The 19,033-nt window shown below is 42.4% G+C and overlaps 1 protein-coding gene across 1 annotated transcript; it reads left to right on the top strand.

Annotated features, from left to right (window-relative positions):
• The first annotated feature begins 1,003 nt into the window (after positions 1-1,003).
• LOC125885875 (uncharacterized protein C4orf54 homolog) lies at positions 1,004-15,179 on the top strand. The gene is made up of 2 exons (XM_049571682.1): positions 1,004-5,393; positions 10,994-15,179. Exon 1 carries the CDS (start codon positions 1,083-1,085, stop codon positions 5,367-5,369), a length of 4,287 nt encoding a protein of 1,428 aa, XP_049427639.1. The 5' UTR covers positions 1,004-1,082; the 3' UTR covers positions 5,370-5,393; positions 10,994-15,179.
• Positions 15,180-19,033: the final 3,854 nt, after the last annotated feature.

Genomic DNA, 19,033 nt, shown 5'->3' with positions numbered 1-19,033 from the left:
CCCCATCTTTGCTGAACAACGGTTTTGTATGAAAGGAATTAAAGGCCTGTCCCAAATACAGCCCTGTTGATTTCAGTGATTTAAGCAAATAATAGCGCGGGCTATTACTGAAAATTTACGGTAGGCTATGTAACTGAGTAGCTTTTGTTTTGGTTGTAATTAGAAGAGTAAAGCCACTGATTTTTCTTTTACCTAAAGTCTCCATTTTACCTCAATTAAAACAAATATAACTCCCCATTATAATTATAAATATTAAGCATGTTTATCTGAGGTAAAATTACAGTTTTCCTCAACTGCTTAAGAGCTTTTTTTAAAAAAACAAAAACAAAAAAAAAACAACCCATAACATTAAGAGCTATCATCAGACCATTTTATACTGTACAGCACTTCCTTTGTCCTGTAGAAGGCTGTGACTCAATCAAAAAGTTTGACTCATATGGCAAAAGTACACAAAGACTTTAGTCAGTGCCACCAAAATCCAATATCCCTTCATTATTAGTGAGGTCAGAGGCAGTCAAATGTCTCAATGAAGTGAGATTCACATTTTACAGTAATAAAGTCAAATATCTTACGAAACTAATGCCATAGAAATGCAACATTCATCCACAGGCACTTTATTTAAAGTTAAATGATCACACTATGAACTCATATCCCTGCAGTGTTTTGGGATATGCAACAGTTTCTCAGAAAGTGTGCTTGAGTAGTTTTAAGAAACTCGTGAAGGGGAGCTGTTCTTCCAGGAAAGGTGCTGAATCTTGGCACTTTTGGAGGTGAGCATCATATGGCCTCGTGCGTCATGCGCACAGTTCCAAAATGACTGATTGTAAACGCTCCTGAGCCTGGCCACACTGAGATTCACACCAGAGAGAAATCATCGTGGGATTTTCCCTGGGACTCCCCCCATCTCTCTCTCTCTCTCTCTCTCTCTCTCTCTCTCTCTCTCTCTCTCTCTCTCTCTCTCGCTCTTTCTCCCTCCCACCCTCCTCTCTCCGTCCTCCTCGTCCCTCCAGCCTGCAGAGTTTTCCGTCCTGTGTCGGTATAACATCGTAAACGAGGACCACCTGACGGTAAGACCGGACTAAATGGAAGCAGCGGAGGAAACTCTCACTTACCGAGATGACACCTTACTTCACAGGAAGCTGCTCCCAGGGGACAAGCATAAGGACAACACGGACAGTAAGGGCCACGCAGTCGAGACAAAAAGCGACGAGTCCAACTATGTGGATTTGGACATGAAACCGGAGGGCGTAAAAACGGTGAAAGTGTCTTTCACTGGCGAGGGAAACCAGCTGTCTCTTATAAAGCATGGGGAGCATGATGAGAAGGGTAAAATCATTTCAGAGGACTTTGTTGAAGAGCAGTTACAGGACAAGCGGGACACCGACCCCGGGCCCGTTTCGGGTGAGCCTCCTGTGGAAACTCTGACCAAACTTCCCAACACCGATCAGGACTCAGAGAATGAGGAGCAGCGCCAGGCCGAGCTCGACCCGAGTGACTGCAGTGAACATGTGTGCAGTGAGGGCGATGAGCTCCAATACACGGACATGTATCTGAACAGCAAGACGGAGTCTGATGATGGCACCAGCGCGGTGCTGTCCGACCACTGCGGCTCCGACACCGTGGAGGACGAGTCCCACTATATCACGACGCACGAAATCCAGCTGACCGAGCTCGACCACGACGTAGATTACGACCTTGGGCGAGGGACCTGCTGGGATTTTGAAGACGACAACCTGGTTTATTCATTTGTGGATTACGCGTCTTTTGAAAGTGATGACACGCAGGAGGGGACTTTGATACTGGAGGGCAGGAGCCAAGCAAAAGTGCAGTCTAATCTTGGTGGAGCGGTTGTCAGCACCGAGCAGGAGGATAGTGATCTTTGTGACTCCGACAAGTGCGCCAGCTCAGATGAAAGTATGTGCAAAAACCACAGTGGAGACGTTAATGCGGGGAAAATTCATTTATCAATAAAAACATCCTCCAGGGCGGTGAACGAACCTGTCAACATCTCTGACAACAGCACCCGTGGCTACACCAAACACTTTGGAGACGGGAGCCACTTTTCTTTTGTGAGCTCTGGCGCCAGAGTGGGGCCCTTGTGCGACAGAGCCCAATATTTCATCCCTGCTCCGGGCCGTCAGCACCTTGCATCCAAACTGAGACGGAAAGATATTAATGAGTATTCCAGCGGAGCGTCCAGCTCCATCAGTGAGCTGGACGACGCTGACAAAGAGGTGCGTAATTTAACCGCCAAGTCTTTCCGGAGCTTGGCATGTCCATACTTTGATGCCATTAATCTTAGCACTTCTAGTGAGTCCTCCATGTCGGAATATGGACTAAATAACTGGTCCGCTTATGTGGACTGGAATTATGGAAACATATCACGGGGAAGAGAGCGGCGCGTAATTGCGCACAAGACTTCCAGCGCAACCTTGGAAATGAATAGGACTGTGGATAATAAGAGGCATGGTAAGTCTGTTACCGGCACGAAAGCTCCACAAGCCAAAATGTACGCACTGAACAAGATAACAAGTTCTCAACGATCATCCTCTTCTAGCCAAAAGATCGAACTGAAAGATCCTGTTCAGTCAAAGCAGCGTGGAGTCACGCTAAATTTCCGCTGTGTTGAGGCGCCTGAAGGCGCCAGACGTCCAAAATGCTCCAGGAAAGCGCGACCCAATGAGGTCACTGGAACCGTGTTGGCCAGGTCAGGGTGTGAGATGCATCACTCAGATAGCTCGGGGGATCCACACAAAAGAGCAGTTTTCGCATCAAGTTTATTGAAAAATGTAATTTCCAAAAAGATGCAGTTCGAACAGGAGCGCAAGATGGAGAGGGGTGAAATCTGTGACACATACCCAGCGCTCTCCCCGAGTTCTCAGCTCAAAGATCCAGACAGGAGTCAAGGAAGAGGATTACAAAGACAGACATCAGACACAGGCTCAGGTCTGACTGTCAATTCTGCTGATGATCAGCACCTGGAGGGCAGCAGACACAGTTACTGTGAGCCAGCAGAGGAGCAGAAAAGCAACAACGCACCAGATGACTCAGAAAAGGAGCCTCAGAAAGCATCGCTCAGCCACAGCCAAAGCAGTGCGTTTAACTCACTGAAAGAAGAGGAGCCAGAACCTGCAAAGGACCCTGAACCCACACCTGTAGCTGACACTCAAACCACAACAAAAGAAGGATTAGACACCAGCAGCATGTTGACAAAACTGCTTTTTGTTCCAAGCTGCCAGCGCCTTTCAAAAGAGCAGGATTTTACAGAAGACCAGTCACCTGTCGCAGGCGCACCTGCAGGCCCACAGAAATGTGAAAAAGAGTTCAAAACAGGCAACAATGGAAACATAGTGGGCAAAGAAGAAACCGAGAAGTGGGGAAAACCCCCTGAGATAAAAATACGCCTGAGGAGTGTGAAGGAAAATAAAGGCTGTACACTGAATATCGCCAGCCTGTTAACCCCTAAAATAAGTTTCAACTCTGTGAACACATACAGGGCAGCAGGTGAAGCCAAATGCCACATCTTGTCTGCTGCAGATAAAATCCCAAACTTCACTGTTAGAGACATTAGAGACACCAAATGCAAGTTTCAAACACCAATATATCAGGTCAGAGATGTCCGTAAACTGGTAAAAAGTTCATATCGCTTTGTTTCATTGGAAAATAGTGAGAGTAAATGTTCCACAGCAGCTGATAAACCCGAGGCACCAAGAGAGCCGATTAAGCATGTATCACCATCTCCCATTGTGATTAAATGTCACTCTGTAAAAACAAATGTTAAACAACAGGCAGCTGAGGCGTCACAGAAACAACCAGAGGCTGGCATCTCATCAGAAACACCTCAAAGTGAAAACACACCATCACACTGCACAACCAGTAGGGCGCCATTTGTTGTATCCAAGCAGCTACACCCTGAGCAGTCAGATATTCAGCCAAATATTGAAACCAAAATGACAAAACAGAGGCAGGAGAAGTTTGTAGGCGACACGTCTGACAGGAGAAATGAGCCAAAAATACCCAAACAGGCTGCGTTAGAGAAGCTCAAAGCTGCGGTCAAAACAATGGAGCAGCTTTATGTTTTTGATAGAAATGAATGGAAGCGCAAAACTCAACCTCCCCAACCAATCACAGGCAGCCATGTGTTGTCGCTTATTGCTAGTGAGGAGCAAGGAGCAGAGGAGCAGGAGACTCCTCAGCCACAGGAAGAGAAGGGAGCTCAGACTATCATACATGTTCCATATACCGACGACACGTTTAAAACACAATCACAGCAAAGAAAAATGTTCAGTAACAAAAGCGTCCTTCATTTTGGCAATAAGGCTTGTGTCAGCGTGTCAGTTAGCAACCCCGTTCCCCAAAGCTCTGCACCACAAACATCATCGACTATGAAAAGCTCCACGACGCCGGTGGCTCCGCTGTCGGTGAAAATAGAGCCCCCGAAACACGGCCAGGTGGAGCAGGGAAAGGTCAAAATCATTCCCACTAATCCCACTGTCACACAGGCCTGCTCAGACTCTGAGAACTATTTAACCATACCGGGTCTCGGGTACACCAATGAGATCAAACTGCTGAATCGAGAGCCAGTTTCAAGGGAGGTGAGTTCAAACCAAATCAGAACAGGTGGCAGGAAGACACCTGAGCAGAAACGGTCTCCGTTAATCATGGAGTACCCATCCTCAAGCATCTACCATCACTCAGGGGTGACAACGGGGCCTCCAGCACAGCCGCAGGTGTTGTGTTTCTCTCCATCTGTCCCCACTGTGTCACCCACACCTTCTGCCGGAGAGGGAGTCCCACAGACCCAGCGCAAGATGCTTTTGGACCCCACTACAGGACATTATTACCTGGTGGACACTCCCATACAGGCCACCACAAAGAGACTATTTGACCCTGAGACAGGCCAGTATGTGGATGTACCCATGCCCCAATCTCCCGTGGCACCTGTCACCCCTGTCACCCCTGTGCCTCTCTCTTTGTCCCCCCTGGCCCTGAACCCAGGAGCATATGCCCCCACCTACATGATCTACCCAGGCTTCATCCCCTCACCCACTCTGCCAGCCCAGGCGGTGTTGCCTCAGTCGCCATGTCTTTCTGAGGATGCAGGTGGAGAAAAGATTAAAAACGCCAGAAGCCCCAAGCCAGAATCGAATGCAGCAGGCGCAGAGAGTGCGTATTACAGCGCAACAGGTGAGGCTCCACAAAGGTCGCTGCAGCTTCCTGTAAGTTTGGGACATGTGACCGCCAGAGGAGGTGCAGCCAGCTCTGACAGGAAGCCAGTTATCAGCATCACGACGCAACAAGGTCCAAGAATCATCGCACCACCCTCCTTTGATGGAACAACAATGAGCTTTGTAGTGGAGCATCGGTGACCAAGGAAACATCTCATCACACATGTAAGTTAGCACATGTCCCTTTAACTCCTACTGCCCTTCTTCTTTTTACCACGACAGAATGTAAATGTGCTTTTATTCATTAAACAATTGAATGCATTTGATTGAAACCAGATCAAATATATAATACAAAGTTTTAAAGGTACACTCTGCAGGAATTGTCAGTTATTTTTGTAAACAATATTGCCAGCGAAAGTGAAAGCCAACTACAGATTCACTCTCATTTGCTATATTTGTGTTATTTCTGCACCATGTCCACCATGTTCATAGCTTCCTCCTGGATGTGTGCTGCTTACTGGCACCTTGCAAAATAAGAAAAAACAGGCAGAGGCCAGAGTCTCTGCAGATGAACACACCCCACACACTTCTAGTGGGCCATAAGTGATGACTGAGAGGGTATATACATATGTTGTTTTTTAGGAAAATCCTGCATAGTATGCCTTTAAATGTTTCTCACAAGATTGCTGTCAACATCAGGTAAGCCTTAAGGTTAAACTGACTGCACAAAAACTGTTGTGTGTAATGCAAATTTGTTTTAGTTCAGTCACATAAATCATAAAGTGCAAGGGGGTGGAGGGAGTGTTAAGTACATGTACTGTCATTCAATTAAGATACAAATGTTACTCAGTTGAATATTTCTTAATGGCTGGTTGCATATGATCATACAATTGTAACCATAAAGGTGCAGATGCAGCACCCCGACTATTTTTTTATTCACACACTTTATAAACTCATCCAGCTCTCAAGCAAACATTGATAAAACATCCTCCTGTCTGTACCATAGCAGCATACAGACACCTCTGAGCTAGTGTCTCCAAATCTAGCAAAAAATGTTAGGTCATTTTGAGGTTTTGAGATGAAGCAAAATAAGAAGAATATAGAATAAAAATGAATTGAATTTCTGGAAAAAGTGTAATCTTAACTCAGGATTCGTGGATGTGGTACACGATGGTAAGTGAACCTTGAGCTAAGCTTATTTTTTCAAACTAAAATAAAATAATTAAATGCAATTTTTAAAGAATACTGCACGCATAAAATTATCATTTGTGTGTCATGCCGTGTTACTTTGTATTCTTGAAGCAAACTGGTTTTCTCACATCTCCATGGAAAATGGCAAACATATTGATGTCAGTCAAAAAAATGCTCCTTTGCAAGGAGCATTAGTGTGCTGAGGGTTACACCCTGAAGAAGGCTTTTGTGCCGAAACACGTGGGCTGTAACCCACTTTCATCATATTTTAACCTTTTCTATATGAAACAGGCTTTCTATACATTTAAAGAAGAGTGCCTTGGATTTCCCTTTTTTGATATCAACGTTCCCACCAAAGAGCACCTTCGTCACATGATTAGATGAACCTTCTGAGCACTCTGAACTTTTTTTGACTGAAAACATATTGATGTACTGATCGATTGGGGAACAGGTTTAACTACAGGAAAACTGTATCAAAACATCTGTTACAACTTTTGCAGTATAATCTAAGCTTCTGTGATCCAGTGGTATGCTCCGCACTTCCTAAACACATGCATTTTTGTTAAAACCTCAGTATCCAGAACTGAACTGAAAGTGCAACTTGTCCATGCTCTCTTCAAAGCCAGACTTAGTACAAAAAAGCTTGTATTTTGGAAGTACTGAGTATACAACAGCGTCAGTGAGACTTGGATTATGCTGCACGGGTTGTGTGAGAGTTTGTGAACAAATGTTCTGCTTGCTGTTGTTAAAACGTGGTCCCCAAATCAATTAATAAATCAATATGATTACCATTTTTTGTGGAGGCATGTGAGAAAAACCAAGTGTGCTTCACAATTCAAGGAAACACGGCATGATTAGCAGTGGATCTACAAACAGTCATTTTGTGGATGAAGTATTCCTTTAAGGAATTGAGAGACTTAGCCATTTTTATTTAAAAAAAATTAGACAAAATTTAGAAAAAAAATATCTCAAATAAATGCAAACAAAACAAGGCCACATGTTTTAATTTATAAGAACTGTATATTTCTGAGGTAAACAGTCTCACAGGATTGTGCTCATCAGCTGTATATAGACAAAGAGCTACTTGTACTTTATAGTTGTCATTAGATATTTTCCACCTCTGTTAATAAATAATCCATGCCCTAAATTGGCTCTGAGGTTTATGGAGTTTGATATTTTGAGGCTGTTGATGCTGAACCATACTCTGTCATTGTGCAGCAGCGTGACACTCACATGGTCACGTGGCCCTGCGTAAAGGTCCTGATGTAGCTACATGAGTTTTTATCTTTTTTTTGCTTGTAAATGTGGCCAAAGCAGCAGTCCAGCTCGGGGCCGCTTCAGCAGTGGCATTTCAGTGTTAATAGACATGCAGTAGCTTCATGACAGGTAACCTGACTCCACTGAGCATGCTGGGAGATTGGATTTTCGGCCTCGGCCGGAGCAAGTCGGCTGAGTTCCCTTTTCTCTGCATTACACATCGTCGGGCTATTTTAATAGTGTGAGACGAGTTTGTTTACATGGTTTATTCTCAGGGTTGGAGAGTGTCACAGGAAAGTATTCCAGTCAGTGACACCTTACATCAAGTTATTCTAGAAATGCCTTGATTACTCAGATAACGTTACAGTTCATTAATGTGTTCGTTCCTTGTTCGTGACATTTCATGAAACTTTCTCCTGGCTGGATGAGATGGAACAATCCCTCCTGCATTTTTATATTAACGATCAGTTTGAAGTAGGAGCTAAAGAAAAGCTAAAGAATAAGCTAAATGTAGCTTAAAGGTTCAGCTCAAACAAATAACAAAAATAAAGCCCTTTTATCTTTATCTAACAGACACGGGATTTATTTGAGAATGTTTTCTAACTTATATGTTTAGGTAAAAGCATAATGAGGTCTTGAGTGTCCAGGAAATAGTTTCTAGTACCACACATTGAGTATAAGTCACCTATGAGTTGCACTGAGTTTGTAACATAAGTGTAGTGTTAGAAAACCTCAATAAATAAAGCCAAAATGTTCCACATGTAGCTCACCAAAGTCAATATGTTAGTCTAAACCTTTCAGGGTTAGCTTAACATCCATCCACTCCAGCCTGACCTTTAGCTGCACTGTGTCGACCTCTGCCATGATCTGGGTTTGATGCTAGCTTGTTAGCATGCTAACATGCTTGCATATATCACATTATCGAGCTTGCTCAAATATAGGTTTCTCCCACTATACCATATGTTAGCCGATATATTTTAATATTACTTTGGAAACTTATGAACTTTGGAAACCAAACTTTTTTCTGTTACAAGAAGAGGTAGCCTACGTTAAATGCTGACATCATGTTTAAAAATAAATCCACACACCTACCACACTGACCACATTTAGTATTCCAGAAAAATATTTTGTGCATAAGCTCCAGATCCAGGTTAAACTCAAAAGGTCTTTATCACAGCAAACATTTCGACTTGTTACAGACGGAAAAGCACAGGTGCCCCTAATAACTGTAAATAAGTGTCACAGTAAGCCAATAACCTGCGTGCATAGTGCAAGTAACTGAAACACCAATGTGAAATCAGAATCAGCATCAGAATTAGCTTTAATGGCCAAGTAAGCGTATACGCTGCATGTAGCCTATACTCCACTAATTTAGAAATAGATATACAGTTAAAGTAAGGACATCAAAGTTGAAGAGGACTATAAACATTTGACTTCTATGTACAGATATATATGTATGTATATATTAAAAGTATATATAGGCTTTATATAAAGAACAACAACACATGAAATTGTAAACAGTAATACAATAGTGCAATGGTGCAGAGAGTGCTGGAATAAATATGGAATGATTGACGCAACAGGTTGCTTTAATACAACCGTTATTCATGCTATTAATAACACAGCATACTTTTCTCACTAGAAAATTAGTTATTATTAAAATGTGCACCATAATCTAATACATGAATGCTACTTGTATATAAACATTACAATACATGAAAACATTTTAAAGACAGTGAAAATGAAAATGGAATTGATAGAGGGTATTTTTTAAGCATATGAATATTTTGGATTTTGGTAGACGGGCTGCAGCACTTTACACATAATAATATTCTCTGTTTTTCCAACCCAATTGCCTGAAAACAGGTTTGGGAATTGTATGTTTCTGCAAACCACGCATTTGTTAGACGTTATCATATAGTGGATATGCTGAAACTTTACGTTTAACAATGGTATGGTTAAGGTGTGGCTAGGTTTAAGCACAAAAAACACTTGGTCAGGGCAAGGAAAAGATAATCTTTTGGCTAAAAATACTCAATTTTGGGGGGCACAATCCCAGCAGGTACAGCAGCAAAAGATAAAAATTAATCGCTTTTGGTGCCAGTATCCTGGTAGGAAAAGCAGCCATGTCTCAACAAAAAACAAACACTGTTGGTGCCTAAAAAGCCGCTGGAAAAATGGTAACAGGTTGCGACAAAAACCCATGTTGTGCCCAAAACACTGCTGGAAAGACAGCAATGACTCGCTAAATCACAACCAGTTTGTTGTTAGCTGGTCTTGAACCGTGGTCTGCAGCTTGGCAGGCGTCTCACTGAGTGACACATCATCCACCATCGCCTCCACCTCCAGATGACAAAGTCAGCTCATATATCACTGTGACTTTGCAAACATTGATATGATGCGTATGAAACATGCAAATGTAACATATTGGTGATTTCGCACACATACAATGCTGTTATTTCCTTCTGCCGACTAGGCTGGTTTTCCTGGTTCCTAATTTGCTTGTCATTTTTGGGAAGTTCTCTAATGATCCAGCTGGAGATGAAGGCATGGATGAGTTTTTCTAAATGAACAAACGGACAGGCCAGAAAAAAGACAGAATGAAAAGACAGACAAAAAGACTAATCCTCTCTCTCTCTCTCTCTCTCTCTCTCTGTCTCTCTCCAAAAACAAAAAACTTAAAATTCATTCTCAGTTTCTCCTACACTCATATACACACACTTACAACCACAGTCCATTCTCAGCTAATGTGTCAGGGCAATAATACAACTGCATGAGCATGAGGGATACATGTCAGCTGGGTGCGTGGCAGGCAGGGGCCTAGCACGGGGTTGAGTAGTGGTGTGAAGAGGAACAAGTGTGTGTGTGTGTGTGTGTGTGTGTGTGTGTGTGTGTGTGTGTGTAACTGGTGGTGGTGGCGGCAGGGGTGTTTGGTGGGGGCATGGCTGGGATAGTGATGCAGGAGGAAAAGGTCAGGCAATGTAAAGTATTTGTTGTGCTGATGCAGGGAGAGGACAGCTGCTCGGAGAGATCAGATGCTGCTGCAGCTCCAGCTTGGAAGCGAGTCTGCGGGGCTGAGATGGGGTCAACTTTTTATAGCCCCCTCCCCCTCTGCTTTTTCCTAAATGGGGAGAAGGAGGTGGAGAGCTCCGCCGACCTCCAGCACTCCTACGTAAACAAATCGAGTAGCGTGCCCCCGGCAGTGAACTGGCTGAATCTGGTCAGCTGGTTCAGAACCAGGAACTACAGGCTTAGAAGTGGACAATGGTTTAGGACAGACAAAACTAAACAAAATTTTTCCTCCTCTAACATCTCACCTTGTTTTCATTGAATCCATCAGATTAACACCCTCTTCTTGTCTTCTCTTATGCCACCAGACATCTCCACTGAAGAATCTGCCTTCATTCACCGTTAAGTGCAGTTATCGCCACTCCCACCTGTGATCTACCCCCCAGGACAACTTCCACCGACAACAATTTCTATCCCCACTCTGTGCTGTATCCTTGCAGCAGACGTTACCGTAATCTGTTGTAGTGCAAAGCCACATTAAGCCACATCCTCTGGCTGATGCTCTGCCATGTTGCTATATGAATCTGCTTTGTAATACTTTCCATTCAGCTGCTGTCTAGAATTTTTGAAATGCTGTTTGAGCCCCGCAACATGTCTATTCAAAAGGAAACGAGGCAGGCCTTCTGTTACAGTTCAGTGTTAATCATTCATTCATTATCATGAATTTAATGTTACCATGTCTTAAAGAGAGACTATGTAACTTTTGAAAGAAAATAAAACACTTTCTTTTTTTAAGGATGAAAAGTTGAACTCATAAACAATAAAATACAACCTTACTGAGGAAAAACACTCAGGGGATTTGCTGCTAAGACCTCTGTTGATCTGTTATGACCATATTAGCTGATATCATAGCTGATAGATATTTCTGTGTAACTGACGTCAGTTTTGCTGACTTTACACCTCCAGTTGTGCTGCTGTTACACTCCATTTTAGGACTTCATAGATAAATGTTTCAGTGGTATATCCCAGTGGCCCAATGAGGTTCTGCAACAGAAAAATCATTAAACCCCAAAAATACTTTCCACATAAACCGCCATTACTAAAGAGACATCGATAAAACTCCCACTTCCTGAAGAGTTTTAAGTGCATCTCGGACAAAGCTTGGGCCTACATTCAAAGACTCCTTTGCAGAAGCCACTGCATGAAGTTGTGTCTGTGGTAGCAACCAAAAAATCCCCCGGTGGGCAGCATTGGGTATCAGGAGGCCAGAAGGACTGGAGCTCCTGTGGTCACAGTTGCAAAAACTGTCAGATGACTCTGGTAGGCGAGGCAGGGTTTAGCCCAGACTGTTTTCAACTCCTGAACTGGACTGACACATCCTTCATAGAGGAGGCAGAGCTGGAAGGCCTTGGGGAAAGCCTTGTCCAATTCATTAGTGAAGGTCATGGAGGTTGTCAAAAAGCTCAGCAGTGAAGGATGCAAGGGTTGGATACGATTTGCAGCTTGAAGGTTCTGGACATTGTGGGGGTGTCTTGAGCAATATGCCTCCTTAATGTCACATAAGGGTCAGGGTCAGTGCCTGTGGGCTGGTAGACCAGGTTGGTGGTTTCCGTTTAAAAAAGCGGGAACCGGAGGGTATGCTCCAGTTATTAGGGTATCACAGTCCTCAACTTTCCTGGGAAAACTTATGCCAGGGCACTGGAAAGGATGCTAAGGCCGAACCTTTGGTCCAGGAAATGCTATGCAAATTCCTTCCTTGTGGTGGAACTCTTTACCCCTGCAAAGATACTGGAGGGCTCATGGGAGTTTGTCCATCCACTCTACTTGTATTTTGTGGATTTGTACTTGTGACCATTTCCCCTGGGGTACTGTATCGTGTGTTACTGTGGGACTACAGGGTACCAGGGACATTATTATGAGGCATTCAGTCCTTTTATAACCATAGTGAGAGCTGTGTGAACATTTGGGCTCTCAGCAGGCATTGGGCTATGCCAGATTTGTGCCACGTCATGAATTCAGTCTGTGATGATTTTCATGGACATAATTTCCATTCACAGTTTAGATGTGGAGAGTGTCTGTTATGTTGGCCTGAGGACTGCATCCCTGCTTTTCAGCTGATGATGTGATTCTGCTGGCTGTGTCAGACCATGACTTCCAGTGGGCAGTCGGATAATTTATTGCCAGGTGTAAAGCAGCAAGGATGAGGGTCAGCAATTCCAAGTCTGATGCCATGGTGAGTCATTGTCTTAAATGAAGGACTTTAAGCATCTTGGGGATGCCTTGAAAGAAGAGTTCGGGTAAGATGGAGTTGGATATTGACAGGCAGATTGGTGTCATGTCAGCAGTAATGCAGATGCTGTACCAGACTGTTGTGGTGAAGAGAAAGCTGAGCCTGAAGGTGACGTTCTCCATTCACCACTTGATCTACGTTCCAACCCTCATCTTTAGTCGTTACCTTCGGTTAATGACTGAAAGAATAATATGGCACACACAAGCCACCAAAATGAGTTTCCTTCACAGGGTGGCTGGGAGCACCCTTAAGGCCCAGACACACAAAACCTACATCAAAGAACTGGTGGTGACAAAGGCCAACTGTGTGTCGCCTTGTGTCTCCTCTGTCTCAGAGAAAAAGAAACACCTGAACACACCTCACAGACTACAGCCAGCAGCCAGCTAGCACATACGTTCTGCACCTGTGTGACAGGAAATAACTCCATACCAGCAGGTGGTGGTCTGTATATGTCATCCAAAAAGGGAAACTATAACACTGGCAGTTAAGACGCTAGTTAGCACATTAGTAACACAACCTGATGTTGAAAGAACAAAGCATATTTGTCCCGCACAAACGAACAATTACATGAACAACTACGAACCATTTCTGCCGAAGAGCTCAACAGCTTACCCAATGATATTACAAGTTTGACCTCATGCTCTCTTGACTTCCTCACTTCAGTTTGTCTTCTGGTGCACTTCTAGGGCGACAGATGCACACTTGACGACCCGACATTAATCAATGGCCAACTATTGGCTTGGTGTGTCAGGGCCCTCTGGGAGGGTGATACGCTCAGACATCTGAATGACCTTGGAGTAGGAGTGCTGCTCCTTCGTGTTGAAAGGAGTAAGCTGAGGTGGTCTGGGAGTATGATTTGGATGCCTACAACACCTGCGGAGGTATTCCCGACACGGGATACACTGGAGGCTTTACATATCTGGCCTGGGACTGCCTCAAGTTCCACCAGGAAAATTATGGGCTGCTTAGCTTGCCACCACCCTGACCCAAACCAGATCAGGAGTGGAGGATGGATGGGTGGATGGATGGATGGATGGATGGGTGGATGGATGGATGGATGGATGGATGGATGGATGGATGGATGGATGGATGGGAGCAACCAACAGAGCACTCTCAGATATTGGGAAAGGGGAATTTAATGTGAATCGTCCTGTAATTGCTGCTTGTGGCCACAGTGGCCGCTGTTAATCAAGAGTTACATAGTCTTGCTTTAATTCAGACATTAAGATCATTTCTTACGGTTAATACAACCTGTTTTATTTTACACTGTTTTCTGAGGACAGGGACCATTTTTCGGCACTGAATTTTGTTTTAATAAAAGCAGATTTATGGATGGTGTTGAATCAACCCAAGTTCAGTCAGAGGAATTAAAATTATTGAAATTAAAACAATATATTTTGAAGATGTCCCAAGTAAATCGTAAATACCTGACATTGCTATGTATCATAGTAGTGCTCTCAAACACTAGTTTTTCCACGTTTACAATAACATTTCTATATTTGTTAAGGGTAGGTGGCTCATGTTCTACTTGAAGTATGTTTAACCTCTGTGCTGTGCCTCACAAAATGCTGCTAATACCTTTGAAGTGGTGTATGTTTGTGTTTTAAAAGCACTTTCTTCTCATGTAGGACAAAGGAAAAAAAACACACTAAGTGTGTTGCTCAGATGAAGCAGAGCTGGGTCTCTGGTTTAACAGTGTACTTAGGTCAGTAATTCCTAAGTACTGTTGGGCCTAAAGAGTCAGAGCCAGCAGAGATATTTAGGGGATAACTTCCTCTATTGGCTTTGGTTTATTTTACACGTTTGTGTAGCGCGATGGGAGTTGGTGCATCTGAATGTGTTCGTGTTTGTGGCTGTGAGTCATGTATGGCATTTCAGTATTCTGTGAGCGTACAACAAGGAGTCATGTTACTTCACTGTAGACGGGAGCGCACAGGCCGCACATGTGTTGGGTGTGTCTTTACACTTTACAGACAGCAATGTCAGGTTCTGTTTTCTAACCTCTTTGACCTCTCTAGTTAAGATATGTATGAATTCATTAAAATGACATAACAGCTGCTAACATCCATTTTACTGCTCTCTAAAGTTATTTTTTTTTACGTCCTGTTTCCTTTTGAATATGCAGCGGGGCATCATAGGTCATTGTGCTATACTTGACTCAGTTATACCAGCATCACGTGTAGAGATAATGCAAACTGTAGATTGCAAATTTTAGCATGTTTCAAATCTGAACACACATTAAAGGTATTTGGAGCTGCTGGTCAGTCTATGTACCTTAATTCTGTAAAATACATGTTATTATGCCTCTGTGGCGAACAGACTTTATATAAATTGCCCTATGAGTTGATTTCATTATAAGTGATATGAATTCATGCAGTGATCTGAAAGACTTGTTGTTGACTGCAGTAGATCGGATATGATGTTAGAACGTTTAATGCATTTTGAGGTGAAATGTGACTTAAATTTGTACGTTTAATTCATAAAACATTGTACTTCTTAATGATAGTATTTTAATGATAATTTTAAATTAATGTGCCCCTGAGGCAGTCGAGAGCAGTGCAAACAGTAATTTATTTAGCAGTTATGAATCTGTTGTACAGAAATTACTTTTTTAAAAAGTTGAGCCAAAGAAAAAACAAACAAACCAGGAACTATAAACAACTCAAAATTAAGAGATATGATTTACTACCTCCTGCCAAAGAGTTTTAAAAATATGTGTTTGATCAGCAACACATATTTCTCTGATTTTATATGATTCATTAAAGCACATTTACATATCATTTTGAAACCCTGTGTAGCAGAACATATCTAAGACCGATATTATATTTTCTAAGCTTTAGCAAACCAGCTATTTTAATGTTGTCATAAATGCAAAATTCATAAAAAAAAAAAACCTTCTCCCACATGCATCTATTAGTTTCTTGTAAGACCTTTATCTGTGAATAATAATAATAATGTACTTAATGCACTTGGACTGTCACTCTTTTGTCACCAGCACTGACAGCAATGAATGGCTGCAAACACTGGTGATAGCAGGAGTACTGCCATATGGACTTTTTAATTGTAAAATGAAACACTGTTAATTGTTTCTGCTGAATTTTGCCCAAAGATGCACTGTATCATAAATAATATAATTTGTTTTAAAAACATTCTTCCAGATGTCCTTCAACAAACCTGCTGACTTTGAGGTTAAATATATGAAACTGTATCAAAGCTTGTTTTTGTATAAAGAAAAGAGGGTTAACAGAAGGTGAGATGGTCCGAGATAAGTGTATTTATGAATATACAAAGAGAAAGGGCACATATTCGAATGACAGGCCTCAGTGGCCCAACTGTCATATAGTGGCATTGTATATATTTTACGCCTGATGTCAACTGTGACTGCCCCAGAAAAAGACAGAGGTCAGGATGACAGCAGAGAGACGCCTTGAAAGGAGAAGTGGGTGCTGTGTTTGCACTTGCGAGCTTGAAAGTAATGAACATGATGAATGAGTGTAATGTAGACTGACAAGCCTTCATATGTTTGGAATAAATTCAAAATCAAGCTGCTGAACATGTTTGCGTCCATGAATTTAAATCACTTTAAGGTATAGTTGTGTTTGGATTTAATATTGATGTCTGTATTTAATGTGACCACTCAAAAAACCCACATGTTGGAGAAATTAAAATGTAAATAGGTATTTAAATCACTCCTTATATTTGTGTTACAGCTCAGATTCAGGTATGTGAGAATAGTAAAGAATTAATTGCTTAATAATGATTGTAAAAATGGATTAATGTCTCAAAAATCAGTTATAAACCCATATAGGAACACTTTAAGGAAGCCATGTTGTGAAAAATACATTTAGCTGGTCAAACTTGATGAACTGAAGAGGTAAAGGATATTATTCATTTATTTATTTATTTATTTATTTGATTTATTTATTTGCATCTTGGCAACCCAAAACTTCTTTTTATTGGTGATTTTAAATATATTAATACATTATTTATTGATCATGAATAAAGCAATTATAGTTTTAAATTATAAACCCTTTATAAATAGTGCATTTATTACAAAGTGGTACCAAAACAGTGAATAAATTGATTAAGTTTACTTGAAGAAAACAAAGCAGTTTGCAGTTTGATAAAGATCTACTGGTAAAAACATACAAAAAATAAATAAATGACAAGGGTCAAAGGGAATCGCACAGATTTATGCCAACAGAAAAACACATTTGGCATCTGCCAGCGTGCAAGGTTAGCTTTCTGGTGACACTGAAACATCACCCGGGCCAAGGCTTAAGTTTAACCTGACAGTTTGCTGCTGTGTTTACTTGGTTGCCGTGGATGCAGCGAGACTGGCAGACACTGGTTTGCCCCCAGCTGCTCTCAGTGGTTTCTAAAGAATCTACATTAAGGCCCAGTTGTTGTATTTGGATGCCAGGAGGGGCTCTGATGTCACAGCTGTGACACAAGAAAAGTCAAGATTTATGGCCTCACCTGGATCAACAAGTGTGTGTTACATGTGGGCCACTGAGGTACATTTTGTCTCCTTGGACACAGCTATCAATACAAATATTGGTTTCCTTACAAGAGTGACGCCAACAAAACATACCTGCTAATGTGGAAAACCTTATCTTAAATCCACTGTAATCTTACAGGTTCAAATGTTGGAGTTTTCCATTTTGAAATCAGCTGATTGCCAGACAGAAATTCTCACTTGAAACCATCAGGAGGCTAGAACTTCTACACTGGGAGCACTGGTTGTGAGGCTGTACAGCAGTGCTTTTAGCTAAAGCTAATGTCAGCATGCTAACACTCCTATCATGCTGTGTTTATCAGATACAATGTTTATGATGTTCACCACCTTAATTTAGCACAGGGATACTCAACTTGGCCACTTTTGCAAAATGACAGGAGGTCAGTCAGCAGCTCTGAACATGTACACAGGGACGTTTCCAGGATTTGAGGACATTTGAGGCTTAGCCAGCTGCTTTTACAGCTTGCAGCCTACAGTCATATCAATGAGGGGAAGGTGGTGGAAGGGAAGCAGTTTCGATCATGGTGGTTCCGGTAGGAAGCAGTTGATGCCCATGTGGACACACAGATTTTTCTCTGCTTTGTAGACTTCACAGTGTTGACCTTCAAGTGCTAGGTGCCTGGCTTTGAACAATCAAATAAAAGGGGGTGACATCATGGAAGCAAAACGACGACAAGACAGTGGAGCTGATAGTAGTGTCTGAATACCCAGAGTTGTGCAACACAGCGTTAGCAGTTTATAAGGACAATCAGAATAAAAACTGGGCCTGCAATAACATTTCCACCAATTTTCAGAAGTCTGGTAATTCGTCCAAATATGTAGAAATCTTTGTTAATTTCGGTGGTTTCCATTGTCTTGCTACAGTATGCTGTTACTAACATGGCGCCAAGCTCGCTTGGGCTTCCATCCATGACGTTACCAAAGCACCTGCCCATCATCACAGCCCTAGAGACACTTTGCTTTGCACACTTTTTCTCACTTTTTTTGGGAAACGATCTTGCGGTTAGATGGTTGTCATGCCGGTTGCTATGCGGCGGTGTAAAAGCAGCTTAATGTTCATTAAAACTGCATATAAAATCTCTGTGAATCAACTTATTTTCCCTGTGACCTAGGGGCCAAACAGCACCCTAATGGGCCAGACCTGGCCTGTGGGCTGTAAGATGAGCATCACTGGCTTGGTGTGTTAGCATGCCAACAATTGCTAATTAGCTGAAAGTATGAGAATCTCCTCTTGGGCCCCAGTTTGGATTTTTTGGGGCATGAGTGCCAACGCAGAAGCTAAGCAATGTAGCCTACTGATGTGGCAGGGGACAGCAGCAAAACGTATTTTAGTCTCCACAAAGAGTCCCACCTAAAAAGATCTACAACCGTTTAATTCTACACCATATTGAGAGTATTTTAAGTGCTTTACCTTTATGTCAGACTGCCCATTACGATAGGGCTTCAGTTTCCCATCTCTACTCTACTCTACTACTCGCTACTAGACTACATTAACAAAAACTGCAATCTTAGCTCACTGAATGAGGAAGCTTCTTGTGTACCACTGCCTCAACACAGTAAAATAAAAAATACCTGATGGAGGCAGCAGCAGACCAGCAG

This window comes from Epinephelus fuscoguttatus, linkage group LG3 (assembly GCF_011397635.1).
Source record: "Epinephelus fuscoguttatus linkage group LG3, E.fuscoguttatus.final_Chr_v1".
In the NCBI taxonomy this organism is placed as follows: domain Eukaryota; kingdom Metazoa; phylum Chordata; class Actinopteri; order Perciformes; family Serranidae; genus Epinephelus; species Epinephelus fuscoguttatus.
Note: the sequence above shows the minus strand (reverse complement) of the source record. Positions and strands in the feature narration are given on the sequence as shown.

Bases quoted from the DNA above. Each gene is read 5' to 3' on its own strand.
- LOC125885875 (XM_049571682.1), top strand. From the start codon at position 1,083: ATGGAAGCAGCGGAGGAAACTCTCACTTACCGAGATGACACCTTACTT.